At 38.2% G+C, this 21,072-nt stretch overlaps 1 protein-coding gene across 1 annotated transcript in view; it reads left to right on the forward strand.

The window, feature by feature from the left end:
• The window catches only part of LOC142139871 (uncharacterized), a 481,886-nt gene that overhangs the window by 352,028 nt on the left and 108,786 nt on the right, over window positions 1-21,072 (forward strand). Inside the window, exons 80-84 of the mRNA XM_075197730.1 lie at window positions 5,747-5,859; window positions 8,876-9,015; window positions 13,723-13,789; window positions 17,407-17,619; window positions 18,279-18,400. Of these exons, the coding sequence (XP_075053831.1) occupies window positions 5,747-5,859; window positions 8,876-9,015; window positions 13,723-13,789; window positions 17,407-17,619; window positions 18,279-18,400 (655 nt within the window). The remainder of the gene's footprint in view (window positions 1-5,746; window positions 5,860-8,875; window positions 9,016-13,722; window positions 13,790-17,406; window positions 17,620-18,278; window positions 18,401-21,072) is intronic.

Genomic DNA, 21,072 nt, shown 5'->3' on the forward strand with positions numbered 1-21,072 from the left:
ACAGTTTGGGAACCACTGAGCTAAGCTCATTGCGCATCGGAGCTCCTACTCTGTAGAAGCTCCGATACGCAATGAACTTAGTTCATTGCATTAGGTCTATTTTGTCCCCTAATACTATAAATAGACCTAGCGCAATGAGCTAAGCTCATTGGGTATCGGAGATCCTACTAGGTAGGAGCTGTTTGTGGCGGCTCCTCCATTTTTTTATTCAAGCAAGAAGATTCGTGGATCTTACTAATATGGTGGCCTTCCTGGCCGAAGAACAGAAGATTGCAATCAACAATAGCCCCCCCTGTGCAAAAGAACTGAGGAGATTTCAAGCATGGACATTTGGAAGTACAAATTTACTTGGGACAGGGGCAAGCATGGACATTTGGATACAAATGTATTTTTGAATTTGCTTACAGCCATTTTTGGATTGAAAGCTGCGGACAAGAAAAGAAAACTTCATTGGTGAGTATATCGAGGATTTATTATTTTTAATAAAATATGTGGTGTAAATGAGGGTGTTTACTGTCATTATTGTGGGTTTATTATTTTTAATACATGTTAGTGGTTGTAATGAGGGTGTTGTGATTTTGTTAACATTTTATTTTGTGGAACTACAGGTCCCAGCCAGCCCTGGGTGTCAGGGCTTGTTGGCACTTGTGGTTCTCCAAGTGCCAAGATGCCCTGGCTGCCGTGGGTATGCTGATGCTTGTAGTTATACAAGTAACAGCATGCCCACACTATTTAGGGCAACCTGGCTGGCTGGGACTTGTAGTTCCACAAAACGAAATGGCGTCTGTTTGTTTTTTTTATGACATATATCGCCGTTATTACCCTACACCCACCTCCCACGTGTGTAGGAAGAGCCCTAGTGCTTTCAGCACTGGGCTGGGTGTCCCTAGGGGGGGCCCGCTAGTTTTTTTTTGGTGGACCCCACTCCCTAGGGAATCCAACCCAGCGCTGAACAGCCTGGAGTTGGTTAGTTATTATGGCAGGGGACACGCCTGCTGCGTGTCCCCCTGCAATAGTGCCTCCAACCCCGGCTGGTTTGCCTAGTGCTGGTTCCATTAAAATAGGGGACACCCCACGCAAATTTTTTCCCCGATTTTCACGGAACCAGCAGTAGGCTGGTGTCACGCGCTGGTCCCGTAGATAGGTACCGCCATTGTGACTTTTTTCCTATGAACTATGTTTTGGACTTGTTCCCACTCAGAGACACTACTTTCATACATGTGCTGCTGGTTGTGTGATCTGGATCTCCTCCCTCATTCTCATTGGTCCTGAGTACTATTTAAACTACCCATGACCTTTGGGTCATTGCCTGTTCTTCGTGTTACTCAGATTGCCTGGCTCCTGGTTACCATTACCTGTTCCTCTGTTTGGTCCTCCTGAGTCTATTGTTGCTGTGACCTGCCGGCTGGACTTACTTAATTCATTGTTGCACTTGGTACCTGTAGTTCTACGCTGTGCCCAGAGTTTGCTGCTGCTGTTACCTGCTAGCTGGACTTTCGCTTATGACATCTTCGCATCTGGTACCTGTAGTTCTACTATGCCAAATCTACTATCATGGATGTCTGCTGATTGAACTTTTGCTTTTACATCTATGCACCTGGTACCTGTAGTCCTCTGTGGTCCGTGGCACTTTACCGCTGTCAAGTTACAGATTGGAAACATCTTCCGTGAGTTGATCGCTACATATTCAAGTTGATTCTATGCACCTGTGCTGTATGTTCAAGCTGGCTCCCGTTAAAGACTCTCCTGTGATTCTGCTCGCTATTCTACTGTGACTGTGTTCCATAGCGAGCTTGCTATTAAGATTACTACTATTAAACTTCTTCTCGGGAACTTTGCTATATATTAAGATATCTCTGTGTTGGATCGTTGCTGGAGGATATTAGCCTTACGGGGTGGCACACGGCTGGGATTCTTTGCTTTTCTATTACTTCTAAGTGACGGACTGTTTAAGGGCTCTCTGCTCTATTTGATCATATTGGGATTGATATATATTGTCCAAGAATTATCATGATATCAGTGACCACCTGCTATATGGAATATACCATCTTCATGTCTGGACTATTTGCTATTTCATCCCATAACAGTTGCTCAGAGTAACTAACAAACTGAAGTATATATTGTGAATTGCATTCTGTTTGTATTCCATTGCCGTGTGTGCTTTCCATGTTATACATATTCTTCCATTGCTATTATACCATCAGCATATATACCTGTTGTGTCATCAAGCAATATATCCTTCAATTGTATCATCTCTCCAGTGTCTTATTGCTACTGATATTCAGCCTGAGTGTTGCCTCCACTATCCTCTGTCACTTTTGAGGTAGATCATTATAGACAGAGGCAAGGGATCATTAAAAAACTACTCAAATCGTGACAGCTGGCAGCACTAGGGTTAAGACTAAATAGAGGGGGGACCCTACGCTCTTTTTTTGTTTTTTACTTTGATCTATTTTTAACACTTTTGACAGCTGCAGGAGCTCCAGCTCTATTGCAGAACAGTGTAACAGTGATGTGTTTATACAACACACTGCTAGCAAGCAGCATGTTGTATCTGGTGTGTTTGCAGCTTCATACATTTGAGAGCTGTATAGCTGCAGTGGCAAACAGTCGGGAGTTTGATCTCTATCGATTTTGCAAATAGCGATTTTGACAGAAGCACAACTCTGGCAATTTTACATAAAATCTCAGCTTCATACATCTGCGAGTTTTAACTCTCCCGAGAAAATCACTGGGTTTTGAAAAATCGCACCTTGATACATTTACCCCCAGGACTCCAGTATGACAGGCGATGGGAGTTCCTAATTTAACATGTCAGCATGCTAGCGATTTTGTAATTGGAAATCAACTATTATTTGGAATGCCAGAGTGATATTACTCTAATACTGTAAAAGAAACTCATTCTATTTTGTCTGGTCTGTTTTGGTACATTAAATATGATCTAGGATGCTTATGTTCTGCTTCCTGTGACTATCTTCGATGTATGTGTAAAACAGAGGATTGATTGATTGACCAATTACTATTACTTAATATAACATAATACAACATTGAACATTGATACTCTTGTGAATTAACATTTAGAATTAATAACGCATCAGATATTACTAGATGACTTTTGAAGAACATAATTGTCAGGGTATTAAGATCGGACATTTACAACCCTCTGATTTAACAGAGATATGTAGATGACAGCAACTGATGAACTCCAAAATTGGATCTAGCAGCAGGATGATATAATCATATTGGATGCATCCGATCCCCTTCTCCTCTGCCTGTCATCCGATCCACTTCTCCTCTGCCTGTCATCCGATCCCCTTCTCTTCTGCCTGTCATCCGATCCCCTTCTCCTCTGCCTGTCATCCGATCCCCTGCTCCTCTGCCTGTCATCCAATCCCCACAGCAGTGTATTTGTGATCCCTTCCCCCCCAGCACTGTGTTTACGATCCCGATCCCCCCTCCCTCCCCACAGCAGTGTATTTGCAATCCCGATCCCCCAGCACTGTGTTTGCGATCCCGATCCCCCTCTCCCTCCCCACAGCAAATTTGGTGCACAGGGGTGACGTGAAAGAAAAGCTGGTGCACAAGGTATGATATGTGAAGGAAAAGCTGGTGCAGAAATGGTGATGTGAGATAAAATCTGGTGCATAGGCAGTGACAAGTGAGAGAAAAGCTAGTGTGAATGGGGGTGATGTGAGAGAAAAGCTGGTGCGCAGGGGGTGACATGAGAATAAAGCTGGTGCACTTGGTAATGGCATGTGTGCATGTGATCAGAAAGCTGGTGGGCATTAGGGTATGTGTGAGAGAAAGCTATGCACTGGAAATGGAGGGTGCTAGGTTTGGAGGAAATCTTAGGAAAAACTACTTTATCAAAACTGTAGTGGATAGGTGGGACAGTCATCCAACAGAGGTGGTAGAGGTTAGTATAATAGAGCAATATTAAAACTCTTGTTTTTTAGGGATTAAGAAAAATAGTGGAAATTAGATTGGCCAAGTTATTTTTAAAGGCCCTACAATTTTAGGCTTATAAATTTATTATCAATATTTTTACTTTACAAAAAGCCATGAAATTCCATAGAAAAAACCTTACGGTCCGATTAAGGTTCCTTACACACCATCTAAAATTGAAGAAAACTATTGAAACTCTTCCACTCAAACTCCAAAAAGCAATGAGATTACAACGATTAAGGCAGAAACCTTATTGGACGTGTTACTTGCGCAATACAGACATGGTATGCCATCACATCCTGTGGTTAACTGCAGATTCAGCAGTATCATGGAGTGAGATTGCTATCACTCACAAAATGGTGGAGCTGCTAATTCACAGATTTGTGTCTTCACTGGAATACACACATGCAGTACTATTACATTTTCTTAGTTTAGCTTTATCGTAGTTTAGGCTGTGTGTCTTAGAAAGAGACATTAGAGCAACTTCATAAAAAAGTAGAACTACAAAATTACATTAGAGTTAAATTACATTAAAATGGTGTATAAGCCTCTGCTTAGTTTGGTTTTCAGTGAGCAATGTTTGCCATTTCATTCTTTTACAAGCTCTAAGCTAACTTTTAAGGATACATAAAGCCAACAAGACTTTAACGGAAAATATTTTTCCAAACTGCAAATAGTGTAATCCAAATGCACAGAGAGATTCTCTGCAGGGATCTGTCAGCTGCAGGAACCATATTTGATGAGGAGGCATGTATTGTAGCTATCTTTTAAGAGCAAGCACAATATTGGAGGGAGGATTGCTCTACAAGGATCTGTCAGGAGGGGTTAGTATGTTGAATGGAGGGATGCTCTTAAGGGGTCTGTCAGCTGCAAGGAGTGTTCTGGGTGGAGGAATGCTCTGCAGGATTCTTTCGGGAGCAGATACTGTTTGGTGATGAGCTATGTTCTGCAGGTATCTTCTTGGTGCAGGCACAGTCTTGGAGGGAAGAATGCTCTGCAGGGGTATGTCAGGAGCAAGTATTGTGTTTCGGGAGGAGGTGGGATATTCAGCAGGAATCTGTTTTATTTATATATATATATATATATATATATATATATATATATATTATGCCTATCACTGTGCCTTAAAAAGATCCTTAGAAGATTTGGAGAGTCATGCAAGATGACTTTATAACTACTCGGGAAGTCCTGGTAATCAGAAGTCATCATATACTTTCTATACAAAGGAAATTTCATTACAGGAAAGTGCATTTCTAGGTATTCCACTAATGTAAAAACATTCAAACCCACAATTGTGATACATGTAATGAAGACAGTTCCGACACTCTGGATGCGTGGTACTACCTTCCTCTGAGCTCTTTCCACAAATGAGCTCTTAACAGCAATACAGTCATATGTGTATCCGGTGGATTTCCCATGTCCTGAACTCAAGATACATTCATTTTGGAATAATAAGTATGGGGTGCACTTTATGCCTATGCTGGGAACATAAATTGCGTCCTACTCTACATGAAGCCCTAAATATGTAAATGTATAGTAGAATCTTGGGAAAAGTAAATTTTTTTACTATTATTTTCAAATATTTCTTATATAATCCAAATAAAATACAATTATATTTGTTTTAAAATTGCTGGATACTTGGATATCCTAACAAATAAAAAGTTATTCTCAGAATAAAGCAAAAAGGTTGACAATGGTCTTGTCATAAATGTATAACCTGGGAGGATTCTAAATCTTAGAGATGCTCAAGTTACAAAATAAAATAGAAATAAAATACTGTTTGATTTTGTCTCATGTACAGGAGTCTGCTTCCAGAGCACAGTACGTTGGCCTGTGCTCTCTTGTTTCTCTGCACACACCAAATGGAGAATAAATATACCATGACAGAGGAGGAACTTGCTTTTTTTTCAAAAGGTACAGGTCATATAAAAAAATATACCTTTTAAGTGTGTACTCCTCACATCCTCCCATTTACTATACTTGTGATGTTATCTGTTTTATTTCTTTTAGATATCCTAGAGTGCCTCAGAAGTTGGCAAATAATTAGTTGATGACTATCCTATTCGAAACAAATGTATATGCTGTACTGATGGTGCATATAAAATTCATTCAAGTACTATATAATAATATTGGACAAACTTGATCAACTCTAATTATGACTAACATAGCTACCGCATAAGTCCTCAGTAAATGACAAAGGTGAATAATGGGAGCATTTCACAGGGTTTAGAGACTTATTTTGCCCATTTCCCCTCATTTGCTCCCTCTTTAAAACTGAAAAATAAAAATAGTCCTGTTCCATAGAAATTATTATCTTTCCCCGATGTTGTAAGAAGTGCCAGAAATTCAATTCACTGTGATTTGACCAAATATTGGTTCAAAATTTGTGACCCACCAGGTGATGAGGGCTGAGAACAGACCTCAGTTGTTATCAGGTGTAGCTTCAGCCTCAGAATGATCAAGAGGTACATTGTTATCACTCTCATCGCCATCAGCAAGGATAACAACTTTAGATGAAAAATCACAATGTTCATTTTTATTTATGGACCTTCCGTCTAATTTTGTAAGGTCTTCAATGTATCAAAGGTGGCCACTGTGCCTTTCCATATGTTTGTTCAGGGGCGATGTTCCAAACTTTGTTCCCTGGCAACCTTGCCAGATCCTTTGTGTACATGCTATGTGCTTGACCGTTACCATCTTAGCCCATGATAATTTGTAGTGTCCGTCACAGTATAATGGTTTTTTGGAATAAGATGATGGGGAATATTGCTTCTCAATTGCAGTTGGTAATAAAAAAACAATTTCATTAATTATTTCGCCTGGGTTTATCACCAAATGGAGCATTGAAACCTTTTTGAGATTCCCATCATACTTCAGAGCTTCCCTAGTCTGTATTGTATGGACTATATTTTATAGTGATAAACTACAGCCCTAACAAGCAACCATGCAGCTCCTCTCCGTCGAAAAAATCATATACAAGTTACACGTATGGAATCCTTTACCCAGAGACCCGGTATCCAAAAATTTACACAAACCAGAAAAAAGTTCTTGTAGCTTGGTGACAAGGCCATAGGCATGGTCATTGTGCATATCCTCATAGGGTCACTGTGAGGAACACAGCTGCTCAAAGGAATGAGGAAGAAATGCCAGGTGCAGCATAGGGAACTACATATGTGATTATTTAATTTGTTTTGGTACATTTTTAACATTTTCCTGAGCATTCTGAACTGAAGATCCTGTACCTGCATTATCAGAGGTAATAGCCTTATAGAAATTAATATTCCTAATTCATCTTCAATGGAATAGCAAATATAAAAAAAACCAATTTTATTCTGCCTAAATGCAATGCTTTTACTCAGTCACTGCAGCACAGCCTTGCAATTAATAGGATAAATCAAATTATTCTTTACAGACTGCTTCTCAAGAGTCTTGCTCAATCCATATCACAGCAAAAGCACTGAAATGTTAAAAGTGTTTCATTTGTATTCCTTGAAGATGTAATATTACAGTTTTACTTGTGTATTAAATCACAGATGAAGACAGAAAAATCCACTTTTCCTGGCAGCATCTTTCAACTAGTGCCATTCACTTATCTGTTTGATAATGAATAATAAAGTAAATACTGCAATCTTTCCTGTTCCAAACACTGATCAACAGTCACAATGTGCCGTCACATACAGACCGCACTGATTAAATTCTGTGATACTACATTCTGCTACATTCCTCTTCCTAACATTCTAATTCAAACCAACCTATGTAATGCAGGGCAGATATATGTGCCACCGATGTTTCCCATATATATGTAGAGTTTGTTGGCACGTGCCTTTAACATGTTTGTTTTGACAGTGTTATGCTTCACTGTGTTCATTGTTTGCGTTCACATGTGTGTGCTGTTTTGAGTTTAGCCGTATAATATACTTTGGATGGTATCATTGAACCATATAGAGATTTACATAAGAAATGTTGGATCCATTATTAGGTAACAGGGGCAGGCTGGGCCGGAGGGCAGGGGGGCATTAGCCCCCATGACGGTCCCATAGTGGGCTACCTTAGACTGGATCATTGGGCCACCTGCATTTTTGTCCCTTTAAAAATGTTCCTAATAGGATGCTAAGTTGAGTCTTGTTCCCCAGGCTAAAATTTGCCAGCCCTTCCTTGTTAGGTAATGATAAACAGCCGGGAATGTACAAGGCAATAAAAAAAATCATTATTATTATTATTAGTATTTTCTATATATTAATAGCATAAGTATGACTATTATGAGTAACTTATTTATTTGATTCCTTTATCTGAGCAGGGAACATTTATACATGTAATGTAGTGTATAAAAAAGTTATTGATTTCTATTAATAAAGTAATTTAGTCATTATATATCAGTTTAATTTAAGAGGGCTTTCTCTAGCTATTATTATTATTATCCTTTATTCATAAACATATTACATAGTGTTTTAATTTGAGGAAATTATGATACAAATATATAAAGTACAATAACATTGAAATGATAATGATGGCTCTGCCCAAAAGATCTTACAATCTAAGCTGTGCATGGAACAATTGATACATAAAATAGTGGATTAACAATTGTAGCTAGTGGTGGGGAAATTGTGTGTGGTTACAATAAGCATTATCAGCCACCAATATTAAAGCCACAAAAGACAATCACCTGACAAGTTCCCCAATATGACCAGAGAAGCCTGCATTTTGATGTAATCGACATGTGGAACAATGACCCTAATGGCTACAAGTCCTGCAATTACATGGACAAACACGCTACAGGAAATCCCATTGTGTATGCACATTGATCTAGCTACACAATAAGTTTACTTCCATTGAAATCTACAAATAATGGGTGTATAAAAATGTTTTGAACTATTGTTTAATGGATTTGACATATGAGTAATGTATTTTTTTATATGTCCCAAATTTGCAGGCAGCTGTGCATTCAACACAATAAAATTGGAGACATTTATCTCCAATATAAGCTCACCACCATGGCTGCCTCATGAAAGATGGGAAGAATTAATGACTTTATCAGCCTCGTCAGTCCACCTGAAACAATTATGTGTGCAGGTAAGTGGCAGTATGAAAAATGTAATGGGGATGTAAGTGAATGGAATTTGATAGTCTTGCAATGAAGGCAGTAGGAGAAGTATTGGCATGGCATACCACTGTATACTCCCCCACTTTGACCACTGAATACACCCAAAAACAAATTGTATGAGGGTGGTTTTAAGGTAGTCACTAAGCTTGGCTAGTTTTGCACAATTTTTGTATTGCAAGTGCAATGGGTAAATGGATATTGCTTATATGATAAAAGTTCTAAAATGATTATAAACTTAGAGGAATTTGTTAGCTGTTTACATAATTTTAGAACTTAGTACATAATGCATATGCTTTTTATTTGTAATTTTTCAGTATGTTTAGATAATACTTTTTAACTGTAGAAATGCTTTTTGTGCAGAAATGTGCATAGCAAAAAAACATTAACAGAACATGGCCATATACAGTATATGTAAAATTGCTCAGCCCAACCCGCGTTTTCTAGTTGGCAAAGACCCATGCTGTACCTAACCATGTATCTGTTACAGCGGGACACAATAATATATATGTTTAATGCTATAAAAAATGCATTTCATCCATATCAATATTATAGTGGTGCTAAGAGTATAGTACTTAATTGGACTGAGCTTCTAAAAAAGCAGTTGCAAACTGGGGCCCCCATTCAATATAGGTAGATTCAGACTGTGGTGGGTAACAGAGTAGTAAACATGCAAGAACACCGCTATTATAATTGTTTACATATATTTATTTAGATAAGTAGCTATCCAAATAATATTTAATATAATAAGCATTAGGACACTGCTGTGATGTGTTAAGGACAGGGTTAGTAAATTCCCCTGTACTTTCGATATAATGCCATACTCCTTTGCATAGAAATACATCTTAAACATGTTAAAAGAAGTAATTTTTTTCTGCAAGCTATTTTTTCTTGCTTTGTTATTAAAGCATTTAGAAACCCCCCTTTAGAAAACCTGTGTATGCCACTGGCAGAATTGTTGAGTTTTACATCAATCCCGCTTCTTCTCTCTATTTCCCCATCCCCATGTTCTGAATCCTGCATATTAATATGGCTCAGGATTGTCTCCTACCCTGCATACTGACAACTGCAAACTAATAGGACTATGGCTTGTCTCCATTCCTGTCTACCAACTCCTGCAACTACGACTTTCACTGTTTTTTTGTTCACCATGTCCTGTAGTCTTAATTTGGAATCTGCTAGATCTACGTCACTTTTTTTGCTGTAGAAAGTTCATCAGTATTAGCAAAATATAATTTTAATATCAAGTGGTCCTTCAGCTCCATTAGTGACCCCACTTGAGACCCACGTCTCATTACCAGCAGTTTGGAGGGGGGAAATCAATGATACCAGGGATTTTTAAATCTATGTTTACATTTCCAAATTCTGCTTTATCAGTTTCCCACTGAAATATTCAAGGTTGGATTTATTTTGACAGATGAAGCTTTGGATTGGGCAGCATTATACATGTACAAGGAAATAAGTTTCTGGGTAGTCTTCAGCCCTTGATATGGTAAATGCTACATGCCAGAATTTGATTCTGATTTCCAATGATGGGTAACTGACATAACATGGAATAATTCTGATCAGAGGATTTGGGAACAAAGATGAGCTGGCCCATTGAGACACAATTCACACCTTAGATGTGTCAATCCTTCTCAGAATTCATATTGATAAAGGGCTTCTGGAAAGGAAATCAAATAAAAAAAAGGAGCAACTACTACTATGTTGGATTCAGCTGTTTAAACCGCTTCTTAAGTTATGCTGTTGACCAAGATATCTACTCAATCAGGCCCTGAAACTGAACCAAAAGTCATGCAAGTTGACTCTCTGATGGTTCCTTACCTTAGAAAAACAAAAACTGAGATGCTCATTAAATGTATGCATATATTGAGGAGGCACATGAAATTATACTAATATCCAATAGCCATAAGACTATAGTGGTATCATCAGACAAAGTAGATCTTAATCCTTATTATTCTTCTGGTCAATGAACACATTTTCTGTTACCCATAACATTGTGTATACAGTAGGCTCATAGAAACAGAATACAAAGGTGATTGTGGATTCAGGAGTAACTCAAATTAAAAAACAGCCCCAATTTTTTTTAGTTGTGTTGGGAAAAGAGGATTAATCCCTTCCGAACTCAAGCCAGGCACTCATGAGGGTTTGGATATGAAATGTCTACAATGAAAATGTTGACATTCAAAATGTTAAAACAAAAATCTAGACAGTCAGAATGTCAACACAGTTAAAAAGTCGACATTCAGAATGTCGACATGGTCATTAAATTGACGGTTAACATCTTGACATTGTGAATGTTGACAGTTTGTAAAGTTGATAGTCAGAATGTCGACATAAAGCAGTAAATTTAAACCAGCTTTACTGCTGGCAATAGAATAAACCCTCCCCCCCCCCCCCCCAAAAAAAAAACCCGGAGAAGATGCTGCTACATCATTGTGCCTAATTTTCCCACTAGATGTCACCTCCTGAGAAGAATGATGATATTGGCAACAAAGAAAATGGAGATCACATAATTGCATTAGCTGTACACCAGAATGTTGTCACTTTTCTTTTCCTGGTTCCAGTTTTTTTTTATAACGACCTAGCAGTGCTGGTGCTAGGGTCCTTGGCGCCCTAGGCACAGTGTGAAAATTGCACCCCCCCTTTAAAAATCGGCGCCCCCCGCCGTGGGTACCCTGTCTAAATTGGCGCTGCGCTTCCCTCCCCTCAGCTCCCCTCCCCATGTCTTTTTTTATCTTACCTGCATGAAGCTGCTCCTCTCTGCTCTGTCTTCTCCCCTCCCCTCACAGACACTGTCGGGCCGTGATGATGTCACGGCCTGTCACTGTCAGTGAGCGGAGGGGAGGAGACAGAGCAGAGAGGAGCAGCTTCATGCAGGTAAGATTCATAGCCCCTTTCCCCCTCTCCTCCCCGTGGATTTCTGCAGTTTTAAATGACCATAGTAATTTTTTTTTTATTTTGAGGCGCCCTGCAGAGCCCGGCGCCCTAGGCAATTGCCTAACCTTGCCTAATGGGAGCGCCGGGCCTGCGACCTAGATATAAAAAATGGCAAGGCTGCTGCCCCTTCCGTCTTCATTTTTACCCCTTTAAAATTCTGCTCCAATGTATTTTTCATCTTGGAGGAAGTATTTCCTGTCATTACTAGCTTTTGCTGTCATCATTGACAGATTGTTGAGCTTTGCTTCAATTCAGCTTTCACCTTTCTGTTTGCTTGTATTCATCCCTGTCTACCAGCTACTGCATAGTACTATGATAATCACTTGTCTCCAATTCCTATGTACTGACTACTGCATACAACTACAACGTGTCTGTTTAAGTGCTTAATGTCTCTGTTCTTGACTTGTTAGCCACGTCCAGTACTTTCCCTGACCAGGTCCCAGCCACTGGTCTTTTCTGCAAGGAAAACACCATCACTTAACATCCTCTATTTAAACCTAATTGAAAGCAAATTGTAAAGAGCATGGAACCTTCAAAACCTCATCAATCAACATCAACATGATCTTTCTGATGTTGATTAGGATGGATGAAAAATCCAGTTGCTCAATGACCATAATTTTTTTGACAAATGATGTCAAATCAGATAGAGCTCTGGCTGCTCGGTTCTCAAATCAAGTTTATGGACACATTTACTACCACACATTGTTTATATTAGAGTATAATAAGGGTGATATGAGCAGTGCAACTTTCATACTAATTAATGTTCCGTTTGTTAGGGAAGGGCAAACTGGGTATAGCCAGGCTTTACTAAGAAGTTTTATAACTTTGCTAAAGTACTACAGAACAGTGCTCATTAAAAGAAGGTCAGATTGTACATATTAAACTGTTAAACTTGCAATTTTTTTCAAATATTCTGCAAACATTCCTTGAATGCTCTATAAGTGCCTGCCCAGAACATGATTTTTTGAGTTGGATAAACTTAGTGATTAATTAAATGTAAACTGTTTCATGTTATGTTTCACCGTATTTTTGTACTGAAAGGAGTAAAGGCGAAAAATAAAAACATTATTAATAGGTTGCTGAGGAAGTCCTGTATGTTTTGACTGGAAGTGCCTGCTAGGTCATATTTGTGGATTCCCACTTGTTATCGCTCACTGTGGTTGCTACTTGTCATTCCTGCCTTAAACAATAATATTTAGTCTGTCAAACCGGCTGGAGAGGAGCGATGCTGGATACTATGGAAGAGAAATAAGTGATAGATGGAGCCCAGTTAACAGTTTGTGAGAGGTGAGAGGGTTGTCTCTAAACTGTGATCAAATCCTCTCTCATGTATACTGCTGTTCAAAACTCGATATATCAGTATAATGGGGAAGAAAAGGTACATGTTCCACAATGCTCATATTATCCTCAAAACTGCAAAACTAGATGCAAATTGACTTTACAGGGGTGTTTCCATGGCACACTCGGACACATAAAAAGGCTTTATGGGCCTGCAGTATTTGCTGTTTGTAAATTACACATTGGTAGGTTAATGGCTGCTGACAAAAGTAATACTAGTCTGTGTTTGTGTTAGGGAATTTAGACTGTAAGCTCCAGTGTGGCAGAGACTGATGTGATAGACTAATATTCTCTGTACAGCGCTGCAGAATTAGTGAATATATAAATAAATTGTGATGATGATGCATGATGCTTATTATTAGTCAATATAATTTGAGAATCAACCCGTTTAATCATTGCAGATAGCAGAAAATCCTTCAGAGTGGAATAAATGGTACAATTCCGATTATCCAGATGTTGGAAATTCAGGTAAATATGTTTATCTTTATATTCATTCATATATGGTGATACCACAAGTGTGTAAGTAACAAAAATATTATTTTTTCCCCCTGAATACTCCATTTTTCATATATTAAAGTTGCATTACCACCTAAGTTAATGTTTTACTAACGTGCCCCATCCTGGTAGCTTGAGCCCTGGGGGCTGACACATACAGGTGTTTTCCTTCTTTTAATGACAGCAGAGGGGTTGAGCAGGAGGACCAATCACAACTTGTGATGTTTTGATTGTGGTTTGAGCTTGGTTCTCCCTCTCACTCCTTCCTCCTCCTCCCAGTTTTCACTTGGGGCTGGGATAGACAAATATCTTCCTATGTGGTAGTGCAGCTTTAATAATTGTAACATTGGATAATAAAATGTATCATAAATAAGAACTAATTGAACTATTCAAATTGATCCTAAAAAAATAAAATATGCTAACACTCTCTAATACTATTTTAATGAACAATAGGCCCACTAGGACTGATGACTCATCGTTAGACTTCAGAATAGAATTGTTGTTCTCCCTACCAAGATCATCCTACGGTTCTGTTGAAAATATAAAGCACAAATATAAAAATTAAAGAGTACTAAGATCAACCTCAGTCTTTAATAATGTATCTTGGCCCTTACCTAGTCCTAAATGTAAACCCAGACCTACATTTAACCTAAATGTAATCCAATAAATCCTAGATAAGTATATGTGCGTTAAGCTCTAAAACTGTCCATAGTTTTTAGCAGAGCTCTGATAATGTCCCCTTTATATGTAAGAAACCCTCACACAGAGTCATTTGGTGGTCCACTCAGTATTGCTGACAACTTCACAATGTACAACCCTTAACATTCATGCATGCACATACATGCACATATGCATTTGGCATCTCTTACTTGGTTTCCTAATAGATTGTAAATTCTAACATGTATGGTCTACAAATGTTTTGCCTCAAGTTATGTCCCTGCATTGTTTGGAATAATTGTAAATAGGAATATTAGCAATCTTATACAATTTAATACCAAGTTATTTATGCAAAATGTATTTCCTAAAACTATAGTGAAATTACTAAGCTATTTGGAGAAAAAACAATGAATTTGCAAAGGCGAAACAACAACTATTTGTGTATATGCTCTTAAATGTTTCTACTCATTGTTTCAGTAAATCCTGTTGCTTGTGCCACAAAGCTGGACCAATGTCCAATTTATGGGGGACCAAACTGGTTGTTCTGCACTCAAACAAAGTGGCCAGTCCACTTCCAGCTAGCACTGGGGCCTGTTGGTGCAGTTGGAATATGATAGCATACACAAGCCAATAGTGGTCTCTCTTCAACCACATTTTCTTATATGCAAAATAGTGATATTTCACTTCATTTGAGGCTGTACATGCTGCTAGTGGCCCACTACCACAGCATTGTGGCCAGCATTATTCAGATGCATAACATAAGTTTTGGAAGTGCAAAACTGCAGGTTCTTAGTGCAAATGACATTTTATGATGTCATGCTCCTATTTTTTTTGTTTATAGATTTGCCTAAATGAGTGTAAACAACCCCTTTACAGTGCATTCTCTAGTTTGTGGGCAGCAACAGAGCATTTATGTAGGATTGTGACACATAATATAGCCCTCATGCCCCCTCACTTTCATGATTTAGTTAAGACATAAGTGAGATTTTAAGTGAAAAAAAGAAAAAACTGAAAGTAATGAAGTAATCCTAAGTTAGTAATAGGCTGGACTTTGCAGGGGTATTTTTACTCCCTCCACCATTCATATTCCCAGCTGGAACTATGATTACGCAACAATAGTGATTTTACAGGGGCAGTTCCAAAAATCTTACAGTGAACAGGCAATTAAGGACACTTACGTAAAAAGGAATTCTCTCCATGCCCGCATAGAGTTTGATAAGTGAATGATCTTTAATGCCCATGTTTGTAAAGCATATAGCATGCTTTGCTGTAACATGAATATTCATATTAAGCGTTAATAGAGCAAGTGACGGATTTATTTTCCAATGCAAGGAAAAATTATTATATAACTATAAGCGCAGACAACATTTACAAATTACCTTGTGTAACTTGCTTGTTCTGTATTCTATGACATATTCCAGCATGCAGTGTTTTGGAAAGTATAGCAATCAAGACATGGGAGTTGAGAACAATAAAGTGTTTACAATTTACAAGAGTACATTCAAAATCATTTCTATATTACTTTCTGTTATAGTGCATCCTCTATACACATCTGCCATGCATTAATAACACAATGAAGGAAAGGTTGTGCCCTAGGACTCTGAATTACTGTATCTCCTTCAGTCCACTTTACAGTCCTAATGGATTCATTTATCATATGTCCCTGGAGATATTTAAGTGGCATCCTTCAGAATGGAAGTGCAGAAGGGACTGGGTCAAACTGTTTGAAGGTCTTCCTGCTTTTTCAGGCGTAAATGTACATCAGGTTACTCAGTTACTCATTTAACCCCTCCATTGCTTGAGATACAACACTGTATAACAGTGATTACTGTACTTATGATATAATTTGTACTTACATAGATACAGAATAATACTGTTAACTTGTAAATTCACAGGACAAATGATTGCACCTTTCTAGGAATGCTAGTGAAGTGATGGTAGAGAGAACACACAGTGCTATGAGACTTTTGCTTTTAATATTCTTTGTTGTCACTGGCAGACATGTCTATTGCAGACAGCGCTTTACATATTCCCATATTTTGCTCATAGTAATGAATTAGAGTGATAATGCCTTGAGGGCGAGGACAAGATGTTCCATCAATTTGATTGCTTTATTTTCGGATTGTCATTTTGGTTGAATTATCTTTCTTACTTAAAAAATCAGAATAGAAAAAATGCAGTTTACTTAAAGAAGAAAAAAAGCAATTATCTTGCTATTGTTTTATTTAGTCAGATACCTTCTCACTTGAATTTTTCATTAAGAGTTGCTAATTAATCTATTTTTTAAATATCCACATAAAATTGTAATGTAGTCATAGTGAATGTTTGAAGCCTGAACACAGGGGTGGACCAATACATAGACGAGCCCTCAGCCAAATTTGGGGAGGGGCCCAGCAGTGCCGCTCCAGCCTCCCGGGGCCCCTGAAAGGCTTTTTGAGTCCTATTATGAGAAAAGTGCTGATAAAATTCTATATTATTATTTTTTTTAAAATTATTATTATTATTATTATTATTATTATTATTAAAAGACTAGTCTTGTTATGTTAATAGTTAGTAGTAATAATTGCAATAGTTTCTTACATTTCTCAGATGTGTTAACCCAAAGGCCTCTTAGTGAATAGCAATATCTACTAATTAAAGTACAAAATATTTATACCATTGTGTTTATATGTCATTGCAATTAGGTTCCCAAAGCACATTTCTTAACTCGTACTTAGTTTAACTGAATGTGATGTAATCAATTGTGAAATACAGGTGTGCAATTAAGTTTGCATTGAACTTACAGCTCATTCACTGGTGATTAATAGATAGTTAACATTGTCTCCTCAGATGATAGATATTTTGCTTGTCCTTTACGTGATAACAATGAGTGATAATATGGTAAAGGACATCTCTAACATATATTTCACAATCACTTGTGTAAATAACTCCAGATGGTTCAGGAAATGAAGAATCTGCAGAGAAAGGTGTTATTCAGCTTCCTGCATGTGGTGACATGGGATGTCAGTTGGATGACTTCCACCGCTTACTGGTGATTCGTGCAGTACGTCCAGACCGTTTTCCTAATGCTTTATGTCGATGGGTTGAAAGATCGTCTAGTGACCTGGAACTCCATGATCTCCTCCCAGGCATTGAAAACATAGCAGGTAAGTAAATGTAGAGCACTAAATACTAGTTTCTTATATTGTCTCTTTTCACAACTCTTCTCCTAGTTATATTTTGACTCAGAAGATAGATATAAACCATACTACTGTCAACATACAAATCATGAGCCCGATTCATTAAGGATCTTAAATTAAGAAATATCTTATTTAAGTCTCCTGGACAAAACCATGTTACAATGCGAGGGGTGAAAATTAGTTTTCTGTTTGCACATAAGTTAAATACTGACTGTTTTTTCATGTAGCACACAAATATCAACTTTACATTTCAGTGTACAAATAAGCTATCAAGTATTTGTGTGCTACATGAAAAAACAGTCAGTATTTAACTTATGTACAAAACAGAAAACTAATTTTCACCCCTTGCATTGTAACATGGTTTTGTCCAGGAGACTTAAGATATTTCTTAATTTAAGATCCTTAATGAATCAGACCCCATGACTTTAAAAATTGTGTAATACACAAGTGATGCCAAGACATGTATAAACTCCTGTAAATAAATTCTGATGTTGCTACTGACAATTTTTGAGTTCAGAACATTGCTTAAATGTTCAGTAGGAAAACTTGTGTATTATAAGGCAAAGCACACTCTCTAACGGATAGTAAAATAAATACATATACATGTTTTTTTTTTTTCTTTCCAGAACTGGAGCAAAATACATTGGGTGTTTTAGTTATTGAACCTTCTAGCAGGACCAAGAGCCCTTCATATGGGGATGCAATCTTGAGCTGCAAAGCCAATTTAGCAATCTGCCGTGCAGCAAAGGTAATGAGATCAAACCTTCTATTCCCCTACTGATTAGTTAGTAGAGCACTGTTAGCTCTGTAAACTACCATTTTCAGATCCAGTTATAAATATATATATAAGCCAAAGAGGGGCAGTAATGATTTGCAATAAAACTATTGTGTTGCTTTAATTATGTAAGCAATATAGCCATTTTGCTTTGAGGACATTTATACATACATTTATACATTAAGCTGTTGTTCTTGCTAAAGAGAAAAGGCTTAGGATTTGATGGCCCATGAGCAGCAATTAAATGAGCAGACTGGATTACAGAAAGACCGTAGGTAATGTAGACTAACTGGAAATGTACTGGTACAAAGCAAGTCTTAGGCTGGGTACACACTACAGAAATTTTCGACCATTGTGTTATCTGTAACGATTTTACTAACAACTTAAAAAAAATAAAGTCCTGATCAGCATGCCAATTCATGTGTACACACTTACACTATTTACCTTCAGATCTGTGCTCTTCATCTGGTCCAAGAGCAATGTAGTCATTTAGAGAATGTTATGAAACTGAGCTAGAGAGCTCAGGTTGAGAGAAAGTTGCCATCTGTCGATCGATGTATCATCACGGTACCTCTATTACAAGCACATATAGGAGCTTGTTTAAAAACCCAGCCTCCAAAACATTCATCAAACAGGCTGGAATTCCAATATGCATTAATATTTTATTAACATCTCTGTGTCCACTCTCATTGCTCCCTCCATTCTATACTAACAATAACTGTTCCCTTACTCTCACTTATGCCCCATCTCCCGCTGCTCCCTTCGTATCCCCCCTCGAAACTCCACTCACGTATCCCGTAGCCCAGTTAATAGCATTATTTTTTTTTCTCTTGCATAACACTAGTTCTGTTTTTATGTCATATGCTCTAGCAAGTATTACTTGCTAGCATTTTATGTACCACCATGCATGATCTGGTCCGGACTCCTGGCTGCAGCTGCTGCTCAATGTTTGCCAGGCTGGAGGAAGAGTCTTGTGGGGTGTATACAGCACGCTGTTTACCCGAACCCCACCTCTGAGCTGCCCCTGCAGGCTCTTGTGCAGGGCCAGGGGACTTGTGCCAAGATGAGTAATGTAGAGTACAGCCTGGCGTGCAGGACGGGTGAGAGTGGTTCAGGGTGAGGAGGGGGCTTCAGATAGCTGTAATATTATACTACGGGGAACAAGAACATGCTGTCACTTTCTCAGCCAATTACAACTGCAGTTGGGGTTCAGGAAGAGGAAGAAAGGTGCTTCCCAGCAGAGTGATGTCTTCTCTGGCAGGGACAATGTGGCTTGTAATGTATTGAAAAGATGGTTGTGAGTGTACACACACACACACACTGCAAAATTGGAATGACATCATTCCATTGTTGAATGAGATTTTTGGTTCAGTTTAATAAAACTCATTCAACGATACAGTGGGTTTTGGAACGATAATCTTTCATCGTTGCAGGGTACACATTACTGTGATATCAGGCAAATCAAGCCATAATCTGGTATATAATTCTGTTAATCATGTGTAATTTAGTCGTGGCCTAATCATCCTCTAAATGCACATTAAGTAGTTATAACATATATTTTGCTAAATCTTTCAGAAGCTTCAGGCTGTAATATTGCCCAAACTCATTTCAGTACCGCAGGTGATATCAGGCAATCCTCCCAATATTACTGCATGTGTGGCTGAAACAGCTGTGGTGTCTGATAAATGATCTCTTAGAAATCTACGGTATCATTATCAGACAATTTGCCAAAAGTGCTTGGAAGATGACTGCTGCTGGCTGTGGGCATTGATCTTCCCACCACAAGGAAAGGCTACAGATACTCCAGGGGGTAAATGTATCAAGCTGAGAGTTTTCCAGCGGGTTTGAAAAGTGGAGATGTTGCCTATAGGAACCAATCAGATTCTAGCTATCATTTTGTGGAATGCACTAAATAAATGATAGCTAGAATCTGATTGGTTTTTCAAACCCGCCGGAAAACTCTCAGCTTGATACATTTACTCCCAGGAATGATCTGGCAGCTCCATCTGAATAGTCGCAGATTGGTTCATCAAGTCAGGGTATGCATCCTTGTTAAGTGTACAAATGGGAACTCACTGGGAAAATCTTGTTTCACACTCTGTGAAATATAAAAGCATTATGCAACATGTAAATGTCATTTGCGTTACCATCACCTTTTACTCAAGATGATGCGTAGACATGCCTTTGCATTAGTACATAGGAGATGTGTGTCTAAGGGTTGGGCATGTGGAAATACACAATAATGGGGTGAAACTATTCACCATAAGTGGCCCCTGTATTTTTTTATATGTTATATTTTATATCTTTTTAGACAAACTAATATGAGAATATTCCTGCAGATAATGATTTTATATATTTGTTTGCAGAATGTTGATAGATCATATTATGTTTATTACAATATCATTTCTATGCCATTCAATATATTGTTCTCAAATGATTTATCCTATTTGTGTACATTGTAGCAAGTAATAGATTAGATAGAAGTGTTCTATAGATGGCATCTTGCTGAGACGCAGCCTGATGGGACATTTCCTGTTAATCTTCAATGCCTTGTACCATTTATTTGTTGCTTTATATCCTGTGCCAGTATCTTGTGTTTCACACAATGTGTTCTTGATTGAGATAACCACATCATGCAGAAGAAA

Source organism: Mixophyes fleayi, chromosome 2 (assembly GCF_038048845.1).
Source record: "Mixophyes fleayi isolate aMixFle1 chromosome 2, aMixFle1.hap1, whole genome shotgun sequence".
Taxonomy (NCBI): Eukaryota; Metazoa; Chordata; class Amphibia; order Anura; family Limnodynastidae; genus Mixophyes; species Mixophyes fleayi.